The 25486-nt window shown below is 43.9% G+C and overlaps 1 protein-coding gene across 3 annotated transcripts in view; it reads right to left on the bottom strand.

The window, feature by feature from the left end:
- Positions 1–22094, bottom strand: part of NELL1 (neural EGFL like 1) — a 300890-nt gene extending 278796 nt beyond the window's left edge. For all 3 annotated transcript variants that reach the window (XM_033062507.2, XM_033062508.2, XM_033062509.2), the window contains exons 1-2: positions 21989–22094; positions 17894–18022 (exon numbers count right to left, since the gene is read on the bottom strand). In XM_033062507.2, coding sequence (XP_032918398.1) covers positions 17894–18022; positions 21989–22037 — 178 coding nt within the window. In that variant the 5' untranslated portion in view covers positions 22038–22094. The remainder of the gene's footprint in view (positions 1–17893; positions 18023–21988) is intronic.
- Positions 22095–25486: the final 3392 nt, after the last annotated feature.

The following is a 25486-nucleotide window of genomic DNA, read 5'->3' as shown; positions in this document are numbered from 1 at the left end:
AAAACACACAACAGCATCACAAAAACATCCTTGTTCACTGAAGTAGGTGCTTCACCAAAGCCTCTGAGTCAAGTGGGATCCGATGCACCGACTCCCTTCCTGCACACTGGTCTCACAAAACATCATCTAAAGAACTGGTAAAAAAAAAAAAAAAAAAAAAAAAAAAACCACAAAAAAAGAAAAACACATTCCTACTCACTTTCCCCCCTTCTAAAAGCACTCCTCAGTCTACACAAGTCACAAAGACATGCAAAAATCCCCAGAAGGATGACAATGCTAGTTATGGGGATCTTTGCCAAAAAGAATCATTTCATTGTCAAGCAGAGAAATGCTTCAGGTACTTGTCCCTCCTTACCAACCAAGGCAAAAAGTAGATGTGTGCAGATACTACTCATTTTTTATTTTGAGCTATGGGGATAAATTCACATAAATTTCTCTTTCCATGCTAAGAAAACAGAAGACCTCACAACATGCTCCTGTGCCAGGAAAAGGCACAAAGCCATGTACATCCCTCAGAGTACAGTAATTTCACGAATACAAGCCGCACCAATTTGACCAAAATTTTGGTGGAAACCCGCAAGTGCGGTCAATATTCCGGGGCGGCTAATCTATTAACAAAATTCTAAAAGCTGCCAACACGGAAGTGAGAGCCCGCGGCAGCCCCAAGCCAAGCTGGAGCCCGGCCGGCCCCGGCAGAGGTGGGAAAGCCTGGCAGAGGCGGGGCCAGCAGTGTGGGGGCGGGCAGCAGAGCCTGAGCCAGCAGGGCGGGGCAGGGGGGGCGGGGGAGCCCGGGAGAACTGGGGCTAGCAGTGCAGGGGAGCATGGCAGAAGCAGGAAGGCCGGCGGGTGGGGCTGCCTGGCAGCGGGGGAAGCCCAGCAGAATCGGGGCCAGCAGCGTGGGGGAGCCCGGCGGTGCGGGGGCCTGCAGTGCCGGCCAGGGCGAGGAAACGCGGCGGCGGTGCAGACGGGAGGGGGCGGCCAGCGAGCCTGGTGGCGGCGGCGGCAGCCCTGCCGGCGGGGCGAGCGAACGCGGCGCTCGCGAAAGCGGCGCGGGGTGAGCGAGGCGCGGCGCGAGCGAAAGCGGCGCGGGGCGAGCGAGGCGCGGCGCGAGCGAAAGCGGCGTGGGGCGAGCGAGGCGCGGCGCGAGCGAGGCGCGGCGCGAGCGAAAGCGGCGCTCGCGAAAGCGGCGCGAGGCGGGCGCGGCGCTCGCGAAAGCGGCGCGGGGCGGGCGCGGCGCGAGCAAGGCGCGGCGCAGGGCGAGCGAACGCGGTGCTCGCGAGGCGCGGCGCGGGGCGAACGCGGCGCGGGGTGAGCGGCGAGCCCGGCGGCGGCAGCCCTGCCAGCCGGGCGAGCGAACGCGGCAGCGGGGCGGTGCTGACGGGAGAGGGGGGCCAGCGAGCCCGGCGGCGGCGGCAGCACCACCCGGCCAGCCCCGCCGAGCCGTGGCGCTGAGCTGGGCCACCCGGCCCCGTCGGCAACCATGAGCGGGCCGAGCCTGCCTGGCCCCGCCCCGAGCCAGTAAAGCCCGCTATGCCGCGATCCTGTTACTAATTGGCCAATTTGTGAAAGCTGCGCACGGATTCTCGCGACGAACGAAAGTGCGGCTAATATTCGGCGTGCAGCTTATCTATTGACAAAGACAGCAACATTGTCGAGGCACTGGGGGTGCGGCTTATAATCCGTGCGGCTTGTATTCGTGAAACTACTGTACTTTGGGAGCTGAATTGAGCCATAGGCTCTAAGGCTCCAGGCAGCCACACCGTGCTGCAGAGACCCATGTGTCTGCACTGCTTCCACCCAGGCTCAAAGATAGGGTTCAGTAATGTGGGGGCACTAGCAATGAAAAATAAATTTGTGTTAAGGTGCTAAGCTGGCGCTTTGTAGCTCTCTGGGGCCCCCGCACTGGAACAGTGGGGACCAGGATCACCTGTTCTACCTGCCAGCAAACCAAAGAGAGGAGTCAAAACACCTCGCCCTTCTCGGAAAAACTAGGGGAAGGGAGGAAAAGAGGGAGGACCAAAAAGGGCATGATGTATTCTCACAAGCACATCGCTGCTTCTGAGTGTTCTCACCAGCATGAAAAGACACTGTAAATGTTTTTGCCTTGCTACCTCTACTCAGAGTCAGTAATAAACAGTAAGAAATCATGTTCAACAGCACAGCTTTCTAAATTATGATTATTCATTGTAAATCACTTTTTACATGTTGCTTCAAACAATGTTCCTCAAGAACAAGATCCGTCTGCAGTGAAATGCTTGGTGATTTTAATATGCAAGCCTCCTACAGAGATGATGTCTCATTTTAATTATTGTTTCGGTTTAATGGGTTTTCATTAAATTAGAAGATGGAGCAATTACCAGGGTGAACAGCTAATGTCACAAAGGTAAGTTCCCATGACTATACAGCAAAAGCAGTTCTGCTAGAGAAGGTGGAAAAATAGTGTAATTCAGTGTAAACTCTGCTTTTGCATCATGCAAAACTGCCCCTAGCTATACGTGCTCATTTATTGCTGTCACTTTGATATACGTGTTTGTAAACTAGTTTACAAATAGGTCTCTCCTAACAAAATTTATCTTGTATTTAAAATTATATATACATATAAATAAAAATCCTTTCAGAAAGCCATTGCAAACCCAGTCCTGTAACTCCAGATGCCAGGGCAGGAGAATTTTGGGTCACTGAAGAAATCAAACAGAGAGTACTTATCAAATCACAGTTTCTCCTCAACCACTAATTTAGTTGATTTAGCAGCTTAGTATCAGACTCTTCACTTCTTGAAAATTGCCTTGACTCAAGGCACCAGCTAGAGTGACCACACTCATGTTAATTAAGTAGATGTCAGAGAGTCTTAAGTCCTTTGTGTGCTTTAACAGCCTTTCAAACTCAACCATGGCAGTTGAGTACTGTGGAACAAACAGAGCAGCAGGTACTGCACTGGACCTGGAAACGAACACATGCCAAGAGTGAAGGCAGCCACCTGTGCTCTCCAGCCCCAGGCAGCCAAAGGTGCCCAGCATGGCAGAGTAACCACAGTGGCAGGAAGCTGTAGCAAAGCCTGTATCAAGAAAATTCATATGGGTCTCCACCTCCAGGGCTTTTTACTTGCCTTTTGCACCCCCATGAGCAGAATGACCAAGGAAAGCACTGGAGCACTTCTCTAGGAGCACGAGGAGAAGCAGTAGCCTGGTTACACTCAAAGCCCAGCAACTGAGATGCTCATCAAACCAGTTGGCTGCTATGGACCAAAATCAGACACCTGCAGTCAGCCAAGGGCCTTTGGAGCAGCTTTCCAGCCTTGCTGAAGCTACACATCACCTGTTATTTAAGGCAGCTATTTGAACTTATTTCAATTATTTTAAGTGGCTCCTGAGTTCATCTTCTCAAGTAGGCTCCACTGTTTCCTCAAGGGATTCATGCTGAAATCAAGACTGTTTACAAATGGTTGATCCCTTAAATTAAATGCTTCTTTGAAATGCTCCAGAAGTTCACTATCATTAAAAGCACATAATCTGCTCTTAAATCATGTGAGTTAATCAAATTACATGTGTTGTTAGTTAATTAGTTCAGGAGTCACTGATTGTATCATCTTTTCCATCGTTTACCTACATTAGATAAGGTTGTCATGGTACTGTGCTTATAAAGATTGCTCTTTGCCAATTTGGAAAATAACATTTTAACAGAAAGAACATGGACTTACACTCACAACACTGTGAACAGAACCAGTGGCAACATTGGGAAAACGCAGTATTTGCCAAGAACCATTCCCAGTGTGCCATCCATTTTGCAGGAGGAATACTGACCACCGCAGGGATCTGTTTTAAGAATGTATTAAATACTAATGTCACACACAAATAATGAGCCACTCAAAAATATGGCTTCATGCATTTTTTCCTCCCCTTCTACAAAGCATTTTCAAGTATGCTTGAAATCACACAAAAATATTAGAGATTGCTTTTAAAAAATGATAATATATGCCAAAACTTGACGAAGCACATTCTGCACTTATTTAAAGGAAAATTAAGGAGGTATCAGAAGGTGAGGAGCTCCTAGAACCAAAAATCAGACATAGAAGACAAGTTTTGCAAATAACTACTAATTGTAGGTTTGGTCTTATTTCCTCCCACTATAACTCCAAGTGTGTTTGTAATCCAGAAATAAAATATAAGGTTAATAAAACAGAGAGATTGATCCATTCATATTTTTGAGCAGTAAGTAATAATTTTGATTTCTCATTTAGCACTCGTCTTTCATACAGGTAATAGTAAATACTGCTCAAAATTTATGGCAACAATATTTAAAAAAAAACCAAAACACAAGTACTTCTGAAGTGCTTTATGTTTCCTAAGTTACCATTAATTTAACCAATACAGTCAACAAATAACCCATTTCAAAAAAATATTTAAGATCCAGCTTCCACTGAAGCAGGAGACAACCTGAATGCCTAGATTATTCTGACTTTGTTGAAGTCAGAAGCCACACAGAAATCAGAATTTGCCTCCCTGGTGAAATCTTGCATTCTTAAATGTGTAAATCAAAATACCACTTGAAATAGCTCATTAAAAGGGGAGTTTCAACTGAGCAGAAATCTGACTTGGTTTCTGCACTGTGGAGAGAGGTTACTATGCCTAATGCAGCTAACAGACCTGGGTACACTTACACACAGGTTTTAATTTCCACTTGTTTTATCACATGAATAATCCAACTAAAGACAATGAAACTATTCTTGAAGTGCAAAGCAAGCATATGTTGAAATGTTCTCTTGGTTCAAAACTTTCAAAGACTTGAAAGGCTAAATAGATTAATAATTACTTTTAAAGCATAGGTCATGTACTGCTGAAATGTTATGATTTCAGAGGTTTTCTATACTCTATATATGATTTATGCAAGCATTAAACAACATGTGTTTCATGAACTAATTCTCCCTTTTGTTTTTTTTCCCTGAGGAAAAAATCACTTCCATGTTATTGCTAAAGCAAATTAAATCCTGGGTGTCTGTTTTATTTATTAACTTCATGATAATAGCATGAGGCATAATACATTTGTCAGAGCCCTTCTCTACTGAAGTATAATTTCTGCTGTCAGCCTCTTTATGTTTATATTCAATAGTCTAGATGTCTTTGTTTCTTGGATCATACACAGGCACACATCTATATTTTCTCCCAAAATAAGTATAAACGCTATTGGTGAAGGGTTTCACAACACCCACAACAAAGAACCATAAATAACTAAAATACTTAGTCATTCTCCATGAGTTTTACATGATCTGAGAGATTTAATAATTTCTTTTTAAAAGTCACAATAATAACTGTTTTATCTTTTTACACCATAATTATGATTTGGACCATTGCTTTTCTTATTTCACCCAAGCATACCACAACTCATGAATAAAATATGACAACTTTGATAGCATCCATTGCTGTAGGTTCATCCGTAACAGGAAACGTGACTGGGGTACTAAGAGCTCCCTTTTTCTCCATAAGCCTTTGTTTCTGAAAATTAGCTTTTATTTAAATAGAACTGCCTCATGTCCCCCCATTTCTGCATTTCTTGCCGTCAGCAGTAACATCAGCAATATTGTTTAAATTAGGATGGCACAAAGCAAGGTGGGCAGAATATCCCATCTGAAAGCTGGCACACACAAGACATCAAAAGACATTAAAAGCAATGCCAGTATCAGAGACCAAAAAGCTAAAGCAGAGGGCATGACTTAAATATGTGAGAAATGCTATTATAAAAGCAAAACTTTTTTTTTTCTGGCTCCATCATTAGTTACAATGAAGGAAACCTAAATTTCTTCCACTATTTTCCAAACAAGATCATTGTAACTAATACTGCAGCTTGTCAGTACATTCCCTGAAAAGGACGGCTTGGGATAAGTGCAATACATGAGGTTTCCAAATCATCAGCATTAACCAAATTATTCTACAAATATCATGTTTTAAGGCTGTGCTACTTTGCTTTCCAAACAGCACGATAAGCATCTGTAGAGACCTCCATAGACCACGAAAAATCATGACACATACACACACAAACCCCATTCTCCTCCCACACATCTTGGCTTTGTTATATTCCCCAGTCCCCAGGAAGAGGCTTTAAAATTTCAAAATTATTTTTCACAATGAGCTGAAGTAGAGAAAGAGAAACAGAGACAGATACAAGTGCAATCTGTAGGCAGTCCATCTTAGAAGCAACAAGTATTTAAACTCCAAGATGTGTTTCGCTCTTAAAAGATCTTTGCTATTTACCAGCTCACAAAAAGTTTTTAAAAAATGAAAATAGAGACATAAAAGAGGGGGACTACACAGTACAGGACTAAGCTTTACAACACAGATTTATCTCCTTTGGCAGAGTCCGTTCCCAGAGATGCCAAATGGAAACCTCACAGCTTCAGAGGGAGGAGTCACCTGAATGTGCAAGGGAAGACAGACTCTAAAACAGCCCCTGCAGTGATCCCATACTATTTTTCCCTATTTAAAGTACAGGGGACCCACAGCAAACTCCACTGTAATTTAAGAAATGTTACCACAAAGGAGGGAGGATGGGGGGCAGAAAAGCTGTAATGAGAGGCTTTTAGGAAGAAAAACCAACTCTGAGTTACAGTACTTACTGCTCTAAAATAGTGATTCACAGATCCCTGTTGTCAGAATTACAGGACCAACTATGATATTTTAGCAGATATGCAACCTATAACTAAGGATATCATCCCATGTAGGAGTGGGCATCAGGTGCCAAAACCAATTTTTTCTCATTCTATAAAAAAAAATAAAAACCTAATGCACTCTGTATCTTTGAACAGGCCACAAAAGGCCTATTTCCAAAGACCAGTCACATAACACCATAAAACCAGCACAGTATGACATGAATACTTCATGTCATTTATGTGGTAAAAATGAAAAATAACAGAAAAAATGTCCCCTCCTTGTGTGCCACCACAGGTGGCAAGATTATTCTAGAATTCGGCATATAAGAAGTAGGTTGAGGTCTCAAGTAGCATCTAATCTTTATTCTTGATAGACAGTTCAAGACAGCAGGAATTTTCACCACAGGAAATGGCCCATGCCTGGCTCCTTCATTAGATCTGGTTGTATCTACCTTTGTGTACTTCTTTAAGGTACAAAACCTTAAAAAAAACCCTCCTAAAAGTACAATAATTTCACAAGTATAAGGTGCACCGGAGTATAAGGCGCACTTCCAGGTGTCGGTAAATTTCCGAACTTTGTCCATATATAAGGCACACCGGATTATAAGGTGCACTTCCGCGTTTCCATCAAAATTTTAGTCAAAAGGGTGTGCCTTATAGTCATGAAATTACTGTAATTTCAAATAACACCACTTCCTTTTAGGCAAAAGATGTAGCTGTGTTTAGAAGTAAATTAATCAAGTAGGCCAAATATAAATATTTGTCTCATTTATTAACAAGTTTCTACTACAATTGGCTTAAAATTTAAGATATCACCACCCTTTGGGTCAAAATACACACTAATAGGCTATTTTGTTTCATTGCCTACAGTAAGAACCCAATTCTTGAGCACTGTTTTTTCCATCCTCTGCATTTCAAGCAGTTTTAGCTCAGCAGTGCCCCACTAATGCTCTTTTAACACATCATCTGTCCAGCAACCCAGAGCTGCAATATGAGGTTCAGGGGCTGGGGCAGGATTCGTCATCCAGGACCACTCAGGGACTTGCCCCAAGGCAGCACTACTTAGGTGGCAACTCTGCTCCACCCCAACTTCCCACAGCTCTGACAAGCACATGGGCCCATCTGACAAGATGATATAGAATATTCTTACCCCACTTTAATATTTAATTACTAAATCAGAAGCTAATCACAATATTATATGACTTAAGAGTGTCTATTTGCCAAAATCTTTGCACGAAAAAGACAATTTTTGTTGTATTCCTATTTTGATGAAGATACAAGACACTCAAACTGTTAGTCACTTTAATCTGAGTTACTTTCATTGTAAGGACCTAGATGTTCACATGATGTGGAACACCATTACTAGCAGTACCAGAAACTCATTTCTGCACTCCAGTCTCAGCCCATTAAAGACCAAAGAACTTTTCTTTCTTTTCTGCTTATCTTCATGACAGGACTTTGTCAACAGGTTGCCAGAAGCTTTCAAGGCTTTTAGCACACTATAGAAGTACTTATCCCATTTCCCCTCTGTACTTACCATCGTGGTAAATGAAGATAGATAAGTAGCACAATTATTGTCTCCCAGGAAAGCAAAAATAACTGTCAAGGACAGAGACAATGTGTGCTCAGAACTCTCTCCTAATCATTACAGACATAATGGGAAATCCAAAAAATATCAGGTAAAAGAAGGCAGCATGACAACATTCAGGATGGGGTGGAGGGGGGGAAAGTAAAAGTAGAAATCAGTCACTGTTATTTAATGTGACTAGATTTCTGTTTTAGTCTACACTTACTTGGAAGCAGGGGGCAGGGGTGTTTTAAACAACAGAATACTGAATGAGAAACTCTGAAATTACAGTAATTTCACGATTATAAGCCACACCATTTTGACTAAAATTTTGGTCTGAACCCGTAAATGTGGCTTATAATCCTGAGCAGCCAATATATGGATGAAGTACAGAAATTTCCCAACCTGGAAGTGCGAGTTGCAGGCCAAGCCAAGCTCGCTAATTGAGCACCTGCCAGTAAAACCCGCGATCGCGCGATTGTTACAAATTGGTTACTCTGTTGCACGAGCATCCTCACTGTGAATGAAAGTGCGGCTTATAATCTGGTGTAGCTTATATATGGACAAAGAACGAAACGTTGCCGACACCCAGAAGTACGGCTTATAATCAGGTGCGGCTTATAATGATGAAATTACTGTACTTACAAGCTATACTTTCATGTCAATATATTGGACTAACTTCACACCTAGACAAGTTTCTAACATATTCAAGCATTAAACAAGAAACAGCCAAGACAGGATGGCTATATAAGAGTATTTTTTAAAAACTACCTCTGGGAACAGACAAAGTTAATACTAGTTTTTGTGTCTTCAAAGCCTCAAAGCATTGTTTAATAATTATGTCTCAGGTGATCTTTCATTTCCTCCATCGAAGATGATTCATCTCACTCAAACCCTCCTAGCTCATTGTATTCAATTCTAGATTATTTCTCTGTTCTGAAAATGGTTTTTGCAAAGGAAAAAAGTCACACTTAGACTAACCATTTAATTGAAAGAAAAAAATTACCTTGTGTATACAAAACAAATTAAAAGATTAGCTATATTAAAATATATATATATATATAATTTATAAGTTAGACAGATGTTTGAATTAAAGTATCACAGGAAATCCTTGCTCAACCCTCTGGGGATGAATATTACAAAACCTTTCTTAATTACAGGATCACGCACCTATTTCCAGAGGGCTCCGGTCTCACAGTCAGTAAACAAAGGAAAGAACAAAGATTAAAAACTATTTAAAGGATCTTAAGTTTTGCTTTATTTTTATTGTTCAAAGCTCACCTTGAACAGTAAATCCACCATATTCAAATCCTTCTCGGAAGGCAGAACACACCAAGCTGATTATTCCAGCACAGTATTTGAGCCTTCTACAAATATTAATGAATTCTCCATACCACTGTCGAAAAGGCATTAGCACCTCAATTTTACAGGTGAGCAGCACAGCAAAAGTAAGGTTCTAATTCACTAATACAAACCCCCACATTATCCAAGCTGCATCCTCCAAAACCCCTCGTTAAGATAAGCACACACCATGGGTACTTTACTGTAAACCAAATCTAAACTTTCTATGCTTTTACTGATTATGCTGCCCCTAATGCTACCTGCACCATAAGCAAATCTTTACCTAATTCTACTGTCCTGGCCCAAGACTGCAGTTTTTGTGTTTCCCATCCAGGCCACAGCCACATGCTTCTCTCCAGGCTGCTTCTCCCAGCTGCTGTGCACAGCTCCCCTTACCATGCTCTTGATTCCTTCACCTTTCTCCCTCCTTCCTCAGGTTGGTCCTTTGTCTCATTCTTGTCACAATTTTCCTGCCTGGACATCACCCACTTCCTTTTTGGGCTCCAGCTCCTCCACACAGCTTTTTCTTACCTCTCCCCTCCCCATGCCCATCTGGGGCCCTTTCCTTGCCCTGCCTGTTGGAGTTCATCCAGCTGCTTCCATCCATGTGCCCAGCACTAGCCTGTGTTGCTCCTGGCTCCCAGAGGAGCCTGCTCATCCCAACCATATTATTGTAACTTACTCAATCCTTGTCACTAGACTTCCAGCTTTAAGTCCCTCTCATTCCCAGCTTCTACAGAGGGAAGGGGTGAAAAGCAGGGAAAGAAGGGGTGAAAACAGGACAGGCACTCAAGATGTCAAGGAGAGATCAAGGCCAGCTGATGGACACAAGCCCAGAAACCATCTCCGTCAGAGAAGTCCCAGTTTCCTCCATCCCGCTGGGTGCAGTCAGACCAGCTGTTGGCATCCTATTTAAATTCTCATTTTAGCAGTGCTTCACAGAGCAGCTCTGACAAAGGCCTAACACCTGTCAACACTCAGGATGGTGGGCAGCTGCCATGGCTCCTAATGACCAGGCTGGAAAAACAGGGGAACATCTCAAGGGATGAGTGTGGAGCACCAGTGAGGACCCCACTCTCCAAGAGATGGGCTGGGCCCTATTTCTTACAACCCCACAAGCCTCCATCATAGAGACAGACTCACACTGGCAAAAGAGGTGTCCATGTCTGCCTTCAGAGCCAGCCAGCCCTTAAAGCAGATCAGCTTTAAGTAAACCACCAATTCTGCCATGCCCAGGTGAGAAGGGGATTCTCAGAAGGAATACCTCAGTGGAAAGCCAAGAGAAACAGCCAAAATTAAGCACCAAGGAATGCTACCACACCTGAATGTTGCCACATGATGGGGGCAAGAGGATGATCCACACCTCAGGTGGCACCATGTTTTTGCTGACGCATGCAAAGGCTTTTTATCTGATGGCAGCTGCTTCTCCCACATGAACTCCCAGGAGCCCAGGACCTGCATCCCACAGGCAACATGGGGTAAAACCCCAAATTCAACCACCCCAAAGCATGCCTATACAGTGTGACACATCAATGGCAAAATACTTCACTCTGACCTTTAAAAAATAAAAGAAAAGCTCACAAGTTCAAAGAGCTTGCAGAGTTTCCACAAAGATAAACCTCTGTGGTGAGCTGCAGCACTCCTCTGTGAGGGGACATACTGCTGGTTTTGGCCAGCCCCACCTCAGAGAACAGCCCAGCCCCACATCAGGCTGGCAGCACCTCAGGCAAAGTGCATTTTAAAAGGGGGGGAAAAACATCTCATCCAACTGGAGGGAAGCAGCTGCGCGGTGGGCAATACCTGGTGAAAAAAGGATGAAAATAAAACCAGACATTCCTTTCCAACAGTGCAAGGGTCATCAGCTGCTTTGCCAGCTGTCCCACGGCACGTGAAGGAGGGGGCTGCCAGCAGCCTCAGGTGTGTCCAGAGGCTGTGCCCCAAAAATCCCAGCATTCCCACAAGGTGGGATATTCAGATACATCATCATGGAAAAGGTACTAGAGCTACCCTCTCCCTGCTGAAGGCAGGACTAAGATTTCCAGACACCATGTTGTGCCTTCCTAATTTTTCTGCTGCTGTAAGATTTCTGCTCTGTACAAACAATACCGCTGATACTTAATATTTGCTATAAACATAGCAGGAGAGATCCCACGAAAAGTAATGACTCTTGTCTCATTACCTCACGTAAAGAGAGACTGAACACCTGAATTCCAAAATTAAAGTTTCTCTCTCCTACTCGCTGCAGACCACCCACCACCTGCCCCAAGAAGAGTAATGACTTGTTTCCTGCCTGAGCTGTTATCTGCTCCCTCTCATCCAGTCCCTGGCTATTTTCTGAGCTCTGGAGCTCACACATTATGCTGGCATAACAGAGTTTAATACTTGAAGTGGATTAGAACCTTGGCCATAGCACCCAGGCCACTGAGACTGAAGGTGAGAAGTTCAGCACAGATGGACAAAGGCAGCAGGCTTCACCTGGCCTTGGAATTCAACAAGCACAGCTCAGTGCTGAGCTGCTGCCCCAAACACATTGCCAGGGCACAAGAAGTGTGTCCTGAAGACTGCCATACCAGAGGCAGAGGTAGCATTCCTGATAAAAAGGGTGAAGTGCTCACTCCAGATGACAAGATCAATTTAAGAAGTTGTTCTTATCCATCAATCTCAAAACATGGCAAAGTTGGCCAGCACTCAAACCTCACTCAGTTCAGCACTGCAAAATCTGACTTCTTGGACTGAGATTCCTGGAGTGGAATCTGGAAACACTTCTACTCTCTAAGTGAGGAATTAGTCTAAAAAAAATCAGTCAATCATAAAACACTGAAGGAAAACACTAACAGAGAGGATTGCACTTCATCTGAAAGCTCAAGAGTCTTCTGGGAGGCACCTCTACTCACCTTAGAAGTTCAGCTTTGATCTCTCTTTTGGCCTGAAGCAGGACAGTCCTTTTGTTTCAGGAACTCAACAAGCTCCACTCTTTCTCTCACAAAAACATTGCCTTTCTCCGTGCTTTAAGATACTTGTTATTCTTTCACCTTTCCTGTTGGAGCCACGACTGTACAGAAAAGAACTCAGCAGTCTCTAGTACAAAGTGGGAATAAGGAGCATGACTGAGCTCTGTGCTGCAGGAGCACCAGGCCAGGTGTTTCCCTTACAAATCCAGTGGTTGCTTAATACAAGTGAAGAAACAGTCAAGAACAAAGCACTGTAGATCTCCAGACTTGAAAAGCACTTGGTGTTCTATTTGCTGAGTGCTAAACATAGTATATGCAGTAAAAAGACCATTCCTAATTTAAAGGCCAAGTTGAAAAACAGTGCCAGATTGCTAGGAAAGGAAACAGCAAAGCCTTAATAAACTTTTGGGGGCTGGGGGAAACTGTTTTGTAAGTAAAGGCTTTAAGTCTCTGTTAGCTCAAAAGAGATGCTGCAGAAAGAATTAAAAAGAAATAGGCATAGCTGACAGGTTGTAAAAGGAATAAAATTTTACTTTCTCAACAAGAACTGAGCATGCAACAAAAGTTGAACTGGTTTAACAGTTGGGCTAAAACCTGGTCTCAGCCTACCTAGAAACAAGATGACCAGTCAACATCTTCTTGCCTTATTTATCAACAGAGCTTTCCTCTTCCACTGAACTCAAGACCATGATAACTCAGTCTGGACAAGCCCTACTTCCCTGCTATCTGAAACAGAGAACAGGACTGAGCTCCATCAAGGGAGCCATAGCTCAGGGTTTCTTAATGTGCTATTCACAACATTTATTATTTACAATTACGTATTATTTATATTTATTGTCTTATCTGCAATTTACAGTGCAATCCTGTTCTGATCCTGTACATTTTTCATGCCTGTAAGATACTATCTGTAGATGTCTTACATTCGATGTTTGTTAGATGTTACTGTAAGGGATTAGGTGAAAAGTTCATATTTTCAATATATTTATTTGAGGCAGATTTTCCACCCACTCCCACAACCATTTCCTTGAATCCATTGGTTGGAGGGAAGAAGATGTGGGTCAGACATCAAGGTCTTGGGTGACTCATTCCACAAAAGCACTCATCACAAATCTCCACTCACCCTCCTCTGCCCATAAAGACATTTTCCCCCACGTTTTGGTGTAAAAAGTAATAAAAGATAAATCATTAAGACACCAGAATGTTAGGGATCTTAAGACTCAGACTGTTAGCAGCACTGCAATTATGAGTTATATATCTACATTTCCTAATGCACATTGTCAGCACTTACACTGCTTTTTTCTTTAATTTCCTTATCCTCCTTTCACAGAGAGTGGAACTGAAACATACAAAAAGTACTGATCGATCAATCAAAAATACAGCTGAAATACTCTAACAATCAAAGTCCATGCCCAGCAGGACCACTCAGATGACTACACTTAATTATAGGTTTCTATGTTTTTGTCAATTAGGATCAGATTTGCTCACCCAAAGGCAACCCACATCTCTCAATTGCCACTTTGGTTCTACCACGCTGTCACACAATTTGCAACAGAGTTGAATTTTTTTCTTTGCCTATAAAGCTGTTTCATACAGAAATCTGAGGTTTGGCTGTTAATAACAACATTACTAAAAAATCAGAATATTCCACTAGCTTTACTGGGATCATCTCAGACTGAAATCACAAACTCTTCAGAGAAGAGCCTTTCTGCATTTTCTCTAGGAGAAATTAAATCGTGGCATCACTCCCCAGAAACTCTGTAACAAACAGCAAGTGTAACACTTACTGTAAGAGAGCTATCACTGATCAAAAGCCTAACTAAGAGTTTCCCCTTTTTTGTGCATATCTTCATATCAACCCCCCCTTTTCATTTCCTCTTTTTGCCTCTAAAGGTACCTGAAAGAATCCTCAAAACTTATACAGTTTTCTCTTTAAAATAGTTTAATTCAGAGAAAAATAATCATTTTTAGGAGAACATTTCATATTTTCCTGGACTTACCCCAGACACATAACTGTCTGGGTTGGGGAAAAATTACTATTTCTCTACCTCCAAGATGTAAACTTGCTGGAACACAAAAAAGAACGCTCTCAGTTAGAACAGTTCCAGTATTTCATTCTAGCATTTCATTCTGGCATTCCAGCCATTTCGTCTCTGTCCTAGGATGACTTCATGATGCTTGTATCCCCAATTGTCTGTTCTGTTTGGATATTGAATTCTGCGACTTTAAGGCTGGTTCCAAGAGTAAATGGGGAGAGAGGAGGTGCAGAGTTTGTTATCAGAGACTGCACTTGCTCCCCTGCATCCTTCACACAGACTGTGTTGTCTGCAGTGGATGGCAGGAGAGAGCTCTTCTTTGCTTTTAGTTAGGTTTTGACTAGCTGAGGCAGAGAAGTTCCCTGGACTGTGGGGTTTTTTTTCTTTTTTCTTGGAACTGTCTGAACCTGCTCCGGAGTGAAAAACCCAGAAGAGCACCAGGAGCTCACACCTGTGGCACACCAGGCCTGGCCTGGGGCATTTCCCAGCGCTGGAGGGACTGAGAACAGCCTGAGTGAGCCGGGCTGAACCCACGGAAGGGACTGAGAACAGCCTGAGTGAGCCGGGCTGCACCCACGGAAGGGACTGAGAACAGCCTGAGTGAGCCGGGCTGCACCCACGGAAGGGACTCTGCTGAACTTGTCATCTCGTCAGAGAGGCGAGAGGTTTTGTTGTTTGGTGTTGTTCATTTTTTTGCTGGGGAGTGCTTTGCCTGTTAAATAAACAGGTTTTTTCCACTTCTCTCCAAGGAAGTCTTTCCTCAAACCAGTTGGAGGAGGAGCCGCTTGAGTCTGTTCCTTAGAGGGACCCCGTTCAGAGGTTTCCTCCCAAATTTGCACTAAACCAGGACAAGACAAAATGTTCTACAGGGAACTTTTATGTAAGCTCAGAGTCCTGATACATGCTGTCAAAGGTGGCAGGCAAAACTGTCACTGTGAAAACCACATGTCAAAAAACATACAAACTCTCTTTTTTCCTATACTAGGGAATCCTCAGCAATGAAAGCCCACAAGGGAAGAGGTCTTCTAATGTGGTTCCATATGCAGCAATCATCCTGCCAGGTGAAACAGGTCCTGCCCTGCCCAGAGGCTCCAAGGCCACACTGGAGCAGTGGGGCACAGCGAGGCACAGCACAGATGACCTGCTCACATATACAGACAAACCAGAGCAAGGCTGTGCTGAAAGGACCACATCTTCCAGGCTGCAATTACTGGTCCAAGAGGATACACTAATTTTGAAACTAAACACTAACTCTCAGGCTTTTCAGTCCTCTGGGAGTGTCACATTGGACAAAGTGGTTTTTTGTGAATCTCTGTGGGAGAAAGTTTTACTTCTATCTTAGACATAGCAGTCACCCATCCATTGCTCCAAGATCTATACTGGTTTTACTCTATGGCAAGATAAAAACCAAAGTGACTGTCTCCTGCTTCCAGGGAAAGGACCTGGCACACAGCCAGACTGTAGTTGTAAAGTCACCTCTGCTAATAAAAGGGAATCCATACAGCTGCCAGCACACTGCTGACATTTAACAAATAACAGAGGAACAAGAAGGGAAGAAGACAGCAGGGCAGCCTCAGACCTCCATTCCAGCTGACAGCAAAGGCCTTCAGTCTTCTCACGACCCAAGGGCTGATGAGTTTTATTGAAGAGGGTGATTTGCCTGAGCCACCTTCCAGGAAGTTTTACATTAGAGGCAATACTCAAGCCCAGGGCTGTTTCTGTATGCATTAGCAAAAAGCATTTCTGTTCCAGGAATTAAAAAAAGCTTTATGTACCTAACCACAGTCTTCATATTGTTTAGTCATTTCATACAGCGAATGCTTGCTTATTGCTTCCCATTAACATCTATCTTTCAGTCTATCTGTTAATATGAATTTTGTAAGTTCCACCTTTTTTACACCAGTCTTAAGTTCCTAAACTACAGGTATATAACTCCAAGGAGAAAAGAACAGAATATCCAAGACATCTTCACCATTAACCTTTCAAAGCTAATTTCAGTATCAATGGTCTCAATCTAAGTCCTGACAAACACATCTCAGACTTCTTCCCTACAGCTCCAACCACCACCAACCACCAGTGGTGAAAACTCACCACACTGCCTCATCAGTATGGTTGCAATTGACTGCATGGAATAACAATGAGAATTATTAATATATTTAGGCCACTGCAGTCCTTAGATGAATGGCTATACCTTAATATTATGTGTCCATAATACACAAGCCTGGAGTTAGAGTATTGAAAGAAAAACAATTGATATCTTAAAATGAAAATACTCAATGCTGCTTTTCTGGACACTAATTTGGGAAACAGTGAAAATTAAGCTACTTGTTGTATCATAAAAAACAGGAAACAAATCCTGAGGTGGTCTCCAGAAGCCTTTCTGCTCTGTCTCCTAAACTGGCCTTGGCCAGATAAAGAATGAACTAAGATTAGAGACCCACTTCCCTTATTATTCACAGTAAAGTCAGCTAGCACTGCAGATCCAGAACTGAAGCTAAATGATATCATAATCATTTGCCTCTAAAAACAGCTACAGAAGACAGATAAGAAAAAGGGAGTCACTAATATGCACACTTCAACACTGATTAAAGCACAGTAAATAAAAAACATAGGAAGCCTCCAATAAAAATGTTTCCAATCCTTCTTTAATTCACATGTTAATCTCAAGTCATATAAATATGCCTCATTAGCATATTGTAGCAACTCAGGGCTTCTATCCCATGGGACATCGTCCCTTAATCTAGACCTTATTTAAATACATTGTAAAGCTACATCCAGAATTTCATTCAGTAAAAATACAAAAAACCCCAACATAATTTCAAAACACTTCACAAACTTATGTTAGAATACTTAACGAGGGGGGAGAAAAAAAAACACAAATCAAAGTGATTTATACTGTCCTTGATACTCAGCTTGGGCAGTTAAATACAAGTGTTTTATTCAGACACTTCAGCAGTTTTCACAAAGTTAATGAAAGACTTGCTACATTACTAATCAGTGTCAACACATTAAATGCCTCTCATAGTTAGCTTTATGTGTGTATCTCTCTGCATGTATATGATCACAAAGGAAAAATACCACAAGCCCATCCATTGGAACCACTCCGACATATTTAGTGAGAAGTAAGTAGGAGTACAGAAAACCTACCCATAAATACTTCCCTAAATTCCTTTGCAACTACCTGACAGCACACATACAAAAAAATATTATCTGAATTTCAAGAATTAATCCCAAGAAATAGAAATGAAAGAAAGTAACTTTTAAGTAAGACCACCATTACAGGGAATCACTTAAGCATCAAAGCTCTTCTGAGCTCATGCAGGCAGAAGTGAGATAAGAAAATTGAGGATGTTTCTCTCACCTTGGAATAAAAATGCTTTGCTGGCATTGTGTAGTCCTGACACTTGTGTTACCCCCAGGGTTGTATTCACCAGATCCAGCTCTGTGATGATATCAATTTGTAAGTCAGGATCCATTCCAAATCCTACAGCTGTTGGAGGCAGAGAGAGTTAGATCAATTTTTATTTCAAATCAGGTAATGGAAAGAACAGAGAAGAATATCTAGCACAGACATTTCTGCTACCTTCCCACTCACACACACACTGTACACAGTAATTACTTATAAGACAGTAACTGTGCTGCAGGAAAGAAGAGATATTCTATTCCAAGTCTTTCAATTAAATTATTTCCTTCCCAGAGATATGACTATGCATGTGTTAAAACATTCTAAAACTGATATGTTTATGCAGTATCTTCATGAGGTTAAAGAGCAATAAAGAAAAGCATATCCACCTATGCAAAACAATGAGAGAGATTTGCAGCATTCATCTCTTGGCCACACAATATTTCCAGGGACATGTAAGGACTGAAAACTCCTCTCACCTAGCTGGGACCAACTCATCAGGCCCACAGCTCATCAACTAAATGTAATCTATTTTCCCAACTGGACCCAAGGACCCTGGAGCAGATATGGCAGCAGAGCAAAGAACATCCTGTAGACTAAGAGCCTTGGGTGATTCACTCAAGGTATTTGACATTGCCTCTAAACACACCTCTGTCGTTGCCAAAGCCCACCAACAAACAGCACACATTCACTCACACAAACCAGCTGCAGCACCTCTGGGCTACGGGAGCACCTACTGGAAAAGCACAAATCTAAACCCGAAAGTCATAAAAGGTTTATGCCCAGGAAAAGCCTGGGTACTCTTCAATCTAGTAGGGACCTGATGGGACACAGACTTCAAAAATTTGAAAATGCTATGTTGAAGAGCTCAGGGCAATTTGATGGTAGCACACCAAATGCATCAAACATACCTCCTTTTTTCTAGGGATGGGAAGAGGGCAGCCTGACCTCAGTGTTTCTCTCAACACAGCAGTAAGAGTGACATGAGACTTGTGCCTGAAATACAGGTCAAATACCTCGTGTGGAATCCAAACACTTTCCTAATTAAATTTTTCACTAACATCATTAGTAGCAGGAACAGGCTCCAAGAATGAAATCCTGACACAGCTGAAGTCAATGGTAGAAGTCCCATTGACTTCCACGGAGCAAGGACATTACCTGTAAAGCACGTCCAGATTGATTTCCACTAAGTAGACTTCACTTTGATTGATTCTAAATTGATTGATTTGTTATTCCAGGATTATACTTCTGGATCATTTAAGCAGCAAGTACTCTAGCTTGATTCTTTGAAAGGCTCTGAGAAATTACTGAGGTGTACAGAACGAACAAGAAGTTACATATACTACTCATAAATCTTCTGTACTCCAGCCTGTTCTCTTTTCCTCAAGGATGAAAAGTTGTTGGAATAACATGCTGTGGTAATGTAAAGGATTCTACTCCACAAGGGGCAGAGCATTTAAAAATACTGAAAATACAGCTTTAGGAGGTCTCTAGCAACCTTACTCTACAAGGAAAATCAGGATCTAGAGGCATCTGATGGAACTGAACTCCATGAGTGCTGACACATCCCACATACACAGGGCTTTCATAAGGATATGGGGATAAATACCTTTTTTGAAGAAAATTGGAATTGGGACAATATTAGAGAACCCAGAAAAATTTCTCTGAAGGTAAAAAACTTCCCAGATAATCAGCAACATCATCAGGCTTTTGGTACTATCTTTGGCTTCCACCCTAGGCACTCAGGCACTGAATGATCACAACTGACACTGTCCACACTGGTGGACCAAAAACACCTTCCCCTCCTGGAATAAAGACCAGTCCCAAAACAAGAAAGGACTTGTTATTCTTCTAAGGTTTTCATTCAGCAGTAAAGGAGCACAACGTAAATTGTGTGAATTTACCTATCAGCAAAGACAAGTGTTTGCCATCCCTGTGAGAAACAGGGACACTGTCCCTCATTAGAGAGGGGTTACATCTATTCAGATCAGCAATAATCTATAATATGAAGGGAGGTCAAGTAGGTACTAAAACTTGCTCAACAGAAAGGACAAACTGTGTTCAGCAAGAGAAATCTCAACCTCATTAAAGTAAGTGAAAGCTCTGTCACAGCCATCAATAGGGTGGGGACAGAAACCACAGCAAGCAAGTATAGGCACTCCCATAAATCACAGTAGCTCCACTGCTCTATTAAAGCTGTTTATTCCAGACTGAATACCCAAAGCTCAACAAGTATATATCACTGTAGCTCCACAGGTTTCGATTTATGCCAACAAAGGATCTTGTGTGACAGCTTCAGTGTGTTCCCTTCCAGCTTTTAAAATACTTTGGAAAACAGAGACCATTTCTAATGTCACAGTAACTATTTAACAAGAGTCTACACTGCTTTAAATACCTAGTCATATTCCTGAGCTGGGTCTTCAAATGGCAGCAGGCATTCAAACCAAACCTAGTTAATAACTAATAAACAACAAATCAGCAGCTTCAGTATGATAACCCAGCCTTGTTTTTCACCTGTGGTCTCCCCTAGTCTATCAGGAAGATACTACAGGCATATCAACCACATTTGCATCTAGTATTTTATGTTGTCTCTCTAGTGGAACAAGCAGCTGGAAATACCATCTCTTACTGAAGTAAAAATTAAGCATCAAGCTGTCCGCTTTCACTGGGGAGCAGTGCAATGCCTGGGCCCGATTCTGGATGATGCAGCTTTCAATTCCTATTTAAAGTAATTGGGCCATTCCCCTTATATCAGTGGCTTATACAAGCAACACTCCAAATGCTTCAGGCAGGTGGGTGGGCGTAGAAATTATCTCAGGACTTGGTGGATTCAGCCCAATGCGAACTGAAGGCACTACAGTTGATTAGAGGATTAAGCCATATAATTATGAATTATGTCACTAGGAAATCCCTGAAAGAAATTAATTCTGCCTTACAGCTCTGACAGCTTTTATTCCCTGCTTCCGCCTTTATCACTTACACCCAAGCCCCAGCAGTCATGCCATGTTCCATCTAGCTAATGTGCAGCCATGCAACACATGCAGTACATTCATAATCTCCTCGACATGTGTGCTATTCCAGGATGGAAAAACTTTTACTTAAAGCACACTCAACACAATCAAGCCATTTGCACATACCCACGTGAAACCATTCAAAAATGGTAAAGAAGAGAACTTTCCAAGTAGTAGAGTTTTGGGTCCTGTTGACCATTTAAAATCTCAGTGTGCACCATCAGGGGTAACACAGCTATGAAAGGGATGGGCGGTATTTTCTTCCAACTGTTTTTAAGCCACATCTCTCAGTAGATTTTGATGAGGTTATAATTACTATAATAATTTAATCATAAAACATTAATTCCTTTGCACTTTTGATAATTGTGCCAGGTGATTTCCTTGAGAACAGCTACGAGCAGCACAGAGAAACGTGCCCCTCAGCACGAGGGAAGGAGTGGTACCCGGGGACCAGGAACAAAGCCTTCGCAAGGAATAAGAAGTGGTACTTGGGTCGCGCAAGGCTGGAGAGAGCGGAGCCGGCACGGCAACGGCTGGAATAACGCGCTGGCACCAGCATCACACCCGTAGCATCATCACCGGGGCAGCACCGCGCACCCAGACACAGCCCCGGGACCGCCACCCGCTGACACAGACACAGCCCCGGGACCGCCACCCGCTGACACAGACACAGACACAGCCCCGGGACCGCCACCCGCGCACCGCCCGCCCGGACCCGCGCCGCCCGCCGCTCCTCCGCTCCCCGTCCCCGCGGGGCGCAGCCGCTCTCGCAAAACTTTCCCACGCCTGTCCTCAGCCCCCGCGGCGCGGCCGCTCTGCCGGGGACGAGCCCGGCTGCGCCCCGCGGAGCCCCACGCCCACCCCTCTCTGCGATGCGGGGGATGCCCAGCACAGCCGGGGCGGCTCCCGCAGCCGCCGCCTCCCCGCAAAGTTTCCGCCCGCTGCCGGCGCGCCCCGGGCGGCGACCTCGGCCCTCGCTCCCCGGGGAGGACATCGGCCCCGCCACGGACCCCGGCCCCGCGGCCCCGGCCCGGCCCCTCACCTGCCCCGGCGGCGGCCGCACACGCCCAGAGGAGCAGGAGGAGACCCATCGGCGCGGCGAGGGCGGCGGCGGCGCCCGCCCGCCCGCTCGCTCCCTCCCCGGCCGCCGGCAGCTGCTGCGGAGCCGCACCGAGCCCAGCGGAGCCGAGCGCAGGCTCCGATGCGCGGAGCTGCTCCGGCAGGAGGCGGCGGCGGCTCCGCCCGCTGCCCAGGCGCGGCCCCGACGCCCCCGCAGCGGGGGCTCCCCGCCCGCCCCCCGCAGTGACGCGCGGCCCCCCCGGGCCTCGCCAGCGCCGCCGCCCGGCCACGGCCGCGCTCCGAGCGGAGCGGCCCCGGTGCGGGCGGCCCCGGTGCGGGCAGCCCCGCACTGCGCATCGGCCCCGCTCCCGGATCGGGAACCCCCCGAGCGAGAGGGACCCGCCGCCCGCGGGGGCTCGTCCGGACCGGCTCTAGGTGCGGCGGATCCGCGGCACCTGCCTCTCGGTGTAAGAATCAGCCCTCATTAAGTATTTACTCTTATTGATAATTTATGCCATGTATAAATAAACAAAAAGAAGTTCTGAGGTATGACACAGAAACCTGCGCCTTTCCTCGGCTTCTTGCATGTCCTTTCTCAACTCCCTTAACTGCGCTTTCATGCCTCCAACGTGTAAAAGGGAGGTAAAGTATTTAAAGATATTCGTGAGCCATATGAGAATCTGCTCTGATAGCTGTTCTGAAACCTGTCTTCAAGTACGTCTTCCCTCCAGCCTTTGGATTTGGCTCGCTGCTTGGCAAGGAACGCACTACCACATGCCCCGGTTATATGTAATACTCTTCCCTGCAGAACACCTGATTTAATTTTGAAGGACAGTTTACTGGCCCCTAATGAGGTTCCCACTCCACCGAAGAGGAGCAGAGTGAGATTTCCAGATTTGATCTACAGTTGCAAGCCCCAGGATTATCTTCTCTGCTGCTTGCCCTCATCATGATTTTGTGCTGCACAGTGCGAATTCCAGCCATCTTAAATAAGCTGTACGTTTGGACAAATTTAGGATGGCACCATAAAAATCATGCCCATCTTTGGGGTGCAGTTGCATTCATACACAGTTCCATTGGCAAGAGCAAACAGCCTGACTTGGTTGCCTAATTACTTAATTAGTGAGATGTCTGGAAACAGCTGTTCCCGGCTGCCAGCAAAGTAATGCACTCCAGGAAACCTCTGGGCTGGTCACTTAGAAAGCACATCAGTAATTTATCTCCAGTGTATCAAAACTACTTTTTTTCTTCAAATGTAACTTTGCAGCTTCTTCCCTTTGGCTAGGGCGCCCCGCTATCAGCCACGGGGTGAGAGGAGGTGTACGAGTGTGTGTGGGTATGCACAGATACTCTGTATAACCATAGCAACAAGAGAAAGAGGCAGTGGTGCCTCAGCACGTGAAGACACACCCCTCTATTCCATCGTGATAACATTAGGGTTCTGCATAGCAGTTACTATCTCATTTTAGAGATTTCTTTCTGGGGAACAGGCCTGTATATCCAATTTCTGTTAGCTTAGATCTGTTTGTGCTTATCTGGTAGTGAAACCAGTGTCTATCTAGACACCAAACTGAATCTAATTCAAGTTTTCCATTTTCCATTTGATGCAGAGTCTTAAGTGGATATACAATTTTAACTGGTCATAGATTCTCAAACTGCTCTGTTTAACCTAAGCCTGGATTAAATGCTGTTTATAAAAAATTACTGCAGGCAAATGAAAAAAATTTCACCATGTTATGAGCTGTATAGCACAGTTTCAAAGACATGTTGAGCAATCTCATGGAAAAGAATACTATAACCATTACTGATTTGTTCTTCTGTTCACCAGAAGCATCCCAAAGCCCACAAGTACTGCAAAAAGTAACACAAGCATCTTGGTAAAAAGTGCTCTGAAAAAAGCTGGTCCCACAGTAGTGGCTCTTCCTATAGCTCAGCTCAAGGCCCAAATGATCACACATTTGGAGAGCATTTGGAGAGCACACATGTTCAGCTGTTCAGATGGAGAAAGGATAGGGCAAATGGATGGAAAACAAAAAATCCCCTTCTCGCAGCCAACACTGTTCTTACACCTCCCCTAATGGCAACAAATAATCTCCCTTTATCACCAGAAAATTGGACTTTCTGATATGCTCTTATGGGAAATATAAATAGCCGAAAAGCCTGACTTCCAGATAAGAATTAAAACTGTGTTCCCGAGTATTCATAGCAATTAAAAAAAAAAAAAAAAATCTGAAGGTATTTTAGCAAGAGTGAAGCATTTGTCCTAGAAACTGAGCTGGATTTCAACTCATGCAGTATTCCTGTGAATACTGTTCTTGCACTCTCCATTGGTCACTGAATGCATCTTGGTTTTTGACCTAAATTTTTGCGAAATTCCTAACTGTGTGGTGTTAAAATGTTAGTCCTGCCAGCCGCAAAGCTGGTGACATTTTGTAGTTTGAGGAAGGATTTTTGAGTAGGCCCAGTGCCTCTCTGAGCAGTTGTAGGGCTGTCTGCGTGCCACAGCTAAAATGCAATTAAAAGCACTATTACTTTGAGGGTGTCTGAATATGCGTGTCCTCAGTTGCCAGCTGCACTTCTAATGCTGGGAAACAGCAGAGGAAAGGGAAAGGGAAAGGGAAAGGGAAAGGGAAAGGACAAAGCCCACCACTCGTAGCTCACCGGGTAGAAAACCTCCGCAATTCACCAATAAGGCTTGCATCCCTGGAAAGCCTGGCTCCATGGGGACACTTGCGATCCATACAAGCAAAATTATCTTTGCCGCCAGTAGAGGGCAAGAGTTAGCATCAGCACTTACACCTGAGTACTGTGAAGAAGACTAGGTGGAAAGGCAGGGGAGATTACTGTATGCCAGGCTTGCCTAACCCACTGACAATTCTTGTAAAGGGCTGTGTAATCAGCTCAGAAGGCTAAAAGTATCCACTTTAGGTTTTTTGATTACATAAGTAACTAACTAACAAATCTAGAGTGGAGTCTTACAAAGAAAAATAATTTTTTTGCTTCTGTACACAGTAATGGAGCTCTTTTTAAATTTTATCTTTAATTCCCGAACACATAGTTAGCTATGCCAGAAGACTGAAGGCTGCGATGTCTAAACTAAACTTTACAGCTGATTAATCCATTTGGTATAAGATGTGCCCTTCAACCTCCACGCTGACTGTAGGGATTTCATCAAAAGAGTAAAATTATTTCAGACTAAGCACATCTGTGAGTAGTGTAGCAGAACACATGCATGTCTTCCACCTGTTAAGTAACATGCATTGGTTTAAATTGTGGCCATGGTCAATCCATAAAACCAAGTTAAAAGGACATGGATTTTTATCTGTTCCCATGAGTTTAAAGTTTTGATGCAGTAGATGCCTAATGGTGACAGCAAATTACTGTCTCTTATTCCCAAAATCAATGTGTTTTATATTGACTTAACCCTGGTGGACTTTGAGGGTTTGACACATTCCATATGCATCAGTTTTCCCTCCTGAAA

The sequence above is a fragment of the Catharus ustulatus genome, chromosome 6 (assembly GCF_009819885.2).
Source record: "Catharus ustulatus isolate bCatUst1 chromosome 6, bCatUst1.pri.v2, whole genome shotgun sequence".
Taxonomy (NCBI): Eukaryota; Metazoa; Chordata; class Aves; order Passeriformes; family Turdidae; genus Catharus; species Catharus ustulatus.
This window is presented reverse-complemented; position numbering and strand designations above follow the sequence as displayed.